General features: G+C 39.9%; 1 protein-coding gene across 5 annotated transcripts in view; it reads left to right on the forward strand.

Annotated features, from left to right (window-relative positions):
• The window catches only part of gabbr1b (gamma-aminobutyric acid (GABA) B receptor, 1b), a 285,160-nt gene extending 279,361 nt beyond the window's left edge, over window positions 1-5,799 (forward strand). For all 5 annotated transcript variants that reach the window (XM_076754414.1, XM_076754413.1, XM_076754415.1 and 2 more), the window contains 3 exons: window positions 2,323-2,451; window positions 4,605-4,748; window positions 5,377-5,799. In XM_076754414.1, coding sequence (XP_076610529.1) covers window positions 2,323-2,451; window positions 4,605-4,748; window positions 5,377-5,664 — 561 coding nt within the window. In that variant the 3' untranslated portion in view covers window positions 5,665-5,799. The remainder of the gene's footprint in view (window positions 1-2,322; window positions 2,452-4,604; window positions 4,749-5,376) is intronic.
• The last annotated feature ends 497 nt before the right edge of the window (window positions 5,800-6,296 follow it).

Here is a 6,296-nt window from a genome sequence, read left to right on the forward strand (position 1 = left end):
GGAAATAAAGAAGCGCAGTACTCACACTGGGAACAACCAGACACCGCCATGGATAGAGGAATAATCCAGCACAGGTAGGAGGCTCTCTCTTTAAGTACTGTGCCTAATCAGGAACATGCGTCTCAGGTGAGCCCCTGAGGAGGCGGAGCTGACTGAGTGTAGGGGAACACCCAGCTGCATGGACAGGGGAGAAAAGACCAATAACAATAACACCAGGAAAAGGGCAAGGAGACACACTAGGAGACAACAGGTCAGTAGGATCATAACAGCAACAGGTGAAGTTGTCCTGATTTATCAGGCTACAAAGCTGTACTTCTGAGGGGGAGTCCTCTACTGTCCTTATATTGTGTCTATGTGGTAGGTGGGTCGAGTAGTGATGTGTTGCCTATATGCAGAAAACAGTTATAGTTTACTCCAAAATCATCTCTAAGATGTATTTCTAGCAATTATGGTAACTTGAGAAATGAGATGAACATAACAACGAGATTCAAAAGTCCAAATCTGTTCAAAATAGGCCGACAATTGCACACAAGAAAACAACTCTGAGAGATCAGGTTACAGCAGAAACAGATCGACTAAGGGTCCGTCAATCTATTAAAAATTGCATTCAAATTATATACATTATATACTGATAAATTAATCGAATTAAGCAGTTACATTTGTCAGTATTTGCATGGAAAAGAGTTAAGTAGCAAAGCAACAAACCTGTAGAAAAGATATTTCACCTCAGGAGTAAAGCACTGAATAAAAATATTAAAAAATTGAATTAAAATCAATGTATTTTTCTCTTCAGACATTTCTCAGACAAATATATATCTATTTTTAATTGAGCATAAGTCGATCACAGCCTAAAGTGTAGACATAAACATCTAACTGATGAGACAACTGTGCACCTATGCATTTGAGGAACTTAGTAGTGCAATTTAGCTGTATTTTAGATGCAACTCGGTTTTTCCAACTCGGTTTAGATTAAATCATGTCCACTTCCATATAACAAATGACTCGTCAGCTGCACGCCCATGCAAACAGAGGTCACGCAGGTCACTCCTCCTCTGGATTCGTAATGGGAAAAGTTTGAGTCAAATCCACACCCTAAATTCTCAATTTCCTCATCAGCTTCATCTCTCATTTTCTGCTTTTGCCTGTCCGCCATCCACAATAAATATGCACTCCATCAGTCACACACATATCTGGCATAGTATACCTACTTGGAAAAAATAGAGAGAAAATGAGGAGGGAGGAAAGAAAATAAATATAGATATATAATTATAGACAAATTAAAAATTAGGAAAACAAAGAATGTCACTCCTCAGCAGACAGACTCCCTCTAATAGTCTGGGAGCAGTCCTCTATGTCAGTGCCCAAAGCTCAAAAAAAGATCAAAAATAGATGAATAAAATAAGGGGCTGCCAGTTGCATTGCTAGAGGGACTGTGTGGGGGGACCTCTTGCTCCCCTCCCTGGTGACCTGGTCTGGTCTCATTCCTCATTGCTGTATAACTCTCATCATTAATGGTTCCATCATATTGATTATCATTATAACCAAACATCAGGGAACGAATAACTTTACCACATGGAAACAAAGCACCTCAACAGCAGTCATAACAAAAAGTGTTATCCACACACGAAGCCACTTACTGGGGAGCTGTCACTCTTCTATCAAAACGAAGGAGGTACACATTGTCAGGGCAGCTGTGGCTCAGGAGGTAGAGCAGTCATCCACTTATCAGTGGGTCAGTGGTTTGATCCCTGGCCCCAGCTGTCTGCCGCTCGAAGTATCCCTTGGCAAGATACTCAACCCCAAATTGCTCCAGATGCTGTGCCATCAGTGTGTGTGTGCATGCAAAGTATTACTGCTTGTAATGAGCAGGTGTCATCTTGCCACCAGTGTGTGAATATTAATTAAAATGAATGCTGAATTTATTCAAATGACACCTTACAGGCTCCAGGTGTTCCAGCACTTCATCCCAGTCCTGTGTTTTACACAAATACATTTTATTATCAACCTTAAATCTATCCATTCAAATTCACAGGACAAACAGTTATATTTACCTTTTTTTGAAAGTTAATGTTAATGTGGAGAAAATATTGAGAGAAGCACTGAAGCTCTTATAATGGCTGTTCCGTAGAAACTTTTGGGCCTGTTCACTGTATTGGGAATCTTTATTTATTATTTATTGACTTAAAGAATAAAATCTGCATTATCTAGTCTGTAGTGGCTACAGAACACACCGTTCCTTTTTGATTTGCAATGCCGACCTGACAATACTGCAGTTTCTTCTTTTGTCATAAAGGAACATGTTCTATCCTCTGGTTTCCTCAGGTGCTGTGTATGATCACAGCTCCAGTCACCATGATCCTGTCCTCTCAGCAGGACGCTTCCTTCGCCTTTGTCTCCTTGGCCATCGTCTTCTCAGTTTACATCACCCTGGTGGTTTTGTTCGTTCCCAAGGTAAAAGTAGAGGACTGTCCTCTTCTCATCATCTCCTCCCTGCAGATTATAGCAGCAATTTAACTGTCAGATGTAATGATTTGCCTTTCTTCAAGAATGTTATCTGGGCTGGTATGAAATATCACACAGTGACCTGTTGAATGACCCTGTCCTGCTGTGTCAACATCAATACTTGTTCAATTCTTCAACAGTCTGTTATGCTCTGTCACCATGCAGGTGTCATAGTTACATGGAGATACTCTGGAGACCAGTTTGATTCTTTAATGTTTCACATAGAGGAGAGTTTTTGGTCACACACTCAAGTATGTGGACACCCAAACATTACACCCATATTTTACAGTTGAACGTGATTCTGACACTATTGCCGTGACTGGAGGGATTTGTTCACATTCAGTCACAAGAACAATAGTGACGTAAAGGACTGATAAGGCCTGACTCACTGTCTCCGTTTCAGTTCACCAGTGATTAAACAGACAAGGTACCATGTTTTCATTTGTGAACTAATTAGTTGTATTTATGAACTTTGGACAGAGCCAGGTTTGGTGTTGCTGCCTAACTCCAGTTGTTATGCTAAGATAGATTAACCAAGTCCTTGATTAATATTAAAGCAGACCTCTTATTCACAAGGCATGTTTTTATATTGCATTCTTGGAGAGAGGCGGAGGTCCACTGCTCAGGGTCGACCTCTCATGTCACATCTGTTTCCCTACTAAATTACACTGTGATGGATTACACACATAAGTTTCTCATTGTAAATTTCCATATCATACAGAAATGAATGGAAACCTATGGCATCCTTGAACTGGCCAGATTAACCCGTGTCTCAGGGTAAAAAATGTTCTGGTTGGTCCCAGCTGTGGTAATTTATTTAAACACCACTTTATCTAGGAACATGAGGCTACCCTTCTATGTGGCACTGTCACAAAATCAAATAATACTGCAGGATCCACCTTAGTTGATAAGGTACTTGATATGTTCTTATTCCTTAAGAAAATGTGCAGTTAATTAAATGGCCAACAAGCAATTGACACATAGTGAGTATGTGGCTTTTGGGACCTTTAGAGGTCTGGGGCCCCTGAGCAGTTGCTATTGTATTGATTGGTAGTTTGTTTGTTTAAATTTCTCATTATTTGAGGGTACTTGTGAGGGTACATGTCTCTCTCCTCACATGGTTTTATCATAAAGTTGTTGTGACTGATTTACGGAAGCTGATCCTGCAGACTGTTATGGCAATTTGTCTCGCTATCTGTGTGTCTCAACCCAAGGTTTTCCACACAGAGGAGAAGTTATTAGTTTGCAATGTGAATGTGGCAATGCAGTTCACGGGCTGTAATGCAGCAGTCCAAACTACACATTGTCAGCAGAATGTTCATAGTACACACACGTCAGGAATGACATGCTCAGCACAAATCTAATCCAACTTGAGTGGCTTTTAGATACAATATATAAAATGAAATATACATTCTAGGATTTAGGAAAATGTTTCTGGAACTAAAACTATTCCTATATTTATAGAAACATCTTACTCTTAAATCATTGATATAATATATTCTGGAGTAGATATTTTTCACCAGTAAAAGTGGGATATAGAGAGAGGAGCATAGAGACCCACATTATTACATGAAAAAACAGCATACTGTGGGCTCAGTTTCAACTTTGACATGAAGAGCCAAGCATTAACAGGGTTTTACCAGAGCAGTCAGAAAGTATAAATGCACACAAAACACTTACAAGTACATACTCTCTAAATATACAATTAGACAACAGGAAAATCAGAAAAATAATAAAAGAAGAAAAATACAAAATTGATAGGATGAAAATAACAAATACCTAGGATTTATAATATGATATACATGTATTCAGGTCATGGACAAAATATGTTAAACTAAATTAATTATATACTGTATATCAAATGCATTACCATTCATACCAATTAATTGTCTGCTAACTGTCAATATTAGGAGAGACTCCACAAGTATTGACTACAAGCCCCTTTTTAAAATGAATCTCAGGGTTGTGGCTTAATGAAAGTAATTTTCAAGCGCTAAAGGGTACAGCCCAAAAATTGTCCCACAGGAACTCTCTCAGTAACTGGTAACATTCATTAAAACTCCTCATATGTATATTCAGGAATACATGTGCATGATTTGTAGATGCGGCGTCTGATCACACGAGGTGAGTGGCAGTCAGATGCCCAGGAAGCCATGAAGACTGGCTCGTCCACTAATAACAACGATGAGGAGAAGTCCAGACAGCTGGAGAGAGAGAACAAGGAGCTGCAAAAGATCATCCAGGAGGTCAGCCAGATCCTTTCTCTTTTCAACAGATTCTTAATTCCTTCTTTTAGTTAATATGTAGCGGGTACTGTAGGTAGCGAATCATGTTAGGATTAAAATATCTGCCAAGAAGGCAGAGTAAAATGAAGATAATGATCTTGACTTTTAAATAAGTTTTCAAAAGTATGACAAAACAAAAAAACAAATGTTAATTTATTCAGTTTTTCCAGAGATTTCAACCTCATCTTACAGCCTTCCTCCTTCTGGGTTTGCTGAATTGTCATCACACCTATCCATGCTCACACCACGTGATGAAGATTGGGGCATCTTCATGACAACTGAGCAAGCTCCATCCACTGAGGAAGAATGTGAGATGTGGTTGAAAGATCCAGAAAAAGCAATTAAGCAAACCTTGAGGGGTTTTTTTTGTTTTATGTACTTTGGGTGAGCTGACCCTTCAAGCCCTGGTTAGGGAATCAGTCTAAAACAAGCCTGGGGCTTTGCTTATTCACATTTTCCTAGTCTTTCCAGACAACTCCTGTCAACTGTCAGATAAATTTAAACATTAAGCAAGCCTAGCATAAAACAGTCTTACAGGACTTGTCCCTTGAGAAGATTGTTGAGTTCTTGTTACCATTTGTTCCCTCAGAAAGAAGAACGTGTGTCAGAGCTCAGAAATCAGCTTTCTGAGCGACAGGCCCTGCGATCGAGGAGAAGAGCGTCCACTATCACCAATCAGAACCACAACTCTCCCCCGCTCACCATCCCCCAAAGTGACCCCAGGTCTTTGGCCCCTCCTCCGGGCTACCCTGTCCCCACCCCTGACCCCCACTCCATTTCCCCCTCCTTCGCCAATTCATCCAGCCTCTACCAACCAGACAGCAAGATCAGCCGAAATAATTGCCATACCAGCCGACTGCAGCTGCTGTACAAGTGAGATGGTGCTGAGCATTGGAGGGATGACAATAATGACGTTCATAGCTACATAGAGATGAAGAAAATGAAATAAGAACATACATCTGAATAATAAATCAGTGTTGGAGGAGCTGACTCCAAAACTCATTCCACCAATCAGCAGAGACTGCAGGATAACCACTGTAAAGGTTAATATCAAAGAAATCTTCAGTGAGGATTTATATTTCCAGTTGCTTCACTCTTTGTGAGCTGATCAGTATCTTATTTTTCTTTAATCTCAGAGATCAAAAGATGTACATACATCTGGTTAATTATACAACTTTGCATCTGTGAGCTGCCAGTGATTTCATCATGTGCCATCTAGAGTTTGGGGAAAAAATGTTCAGAACTGACCAGATGCTGAGCCCTGGCCCCTTTTGCTGCAGTTGCTAACCTGTCAGGTTTTCCACTGTAACAGTGGATATAATGCAGTTTACAGTGGTGGCAGTTTGATTGTCCAAATTCAAGGTAATGTATGAAAAGAATGGGCTTTTATTGTTTTCTTTTGGTGAAAGAGGACAATAGCAGCTTCTCATATTTGACAAACACTGATTTTTTTGGTTGAAATGACTATCAACTAACTATCACTGGGAGATTTCATCATGTGATTTATTT

Source organism: Chaetodon auriga, chromosome 17 (assembly GCF_051107435.1).
Source record: "Chaetodon auriga isolate fChaAug3 chromosome 17, fChaAug3.hap1, whole genome shotgun sequence".
In the NCBI taxonomy this organism is placed as follows: domain Eukaryota; kingdom Metazoa; phylum Chordata; class Actinopteri; order Chaetodontiformes; family Chaetodontidae; genus Chaetodon; species Chaetodon auriga.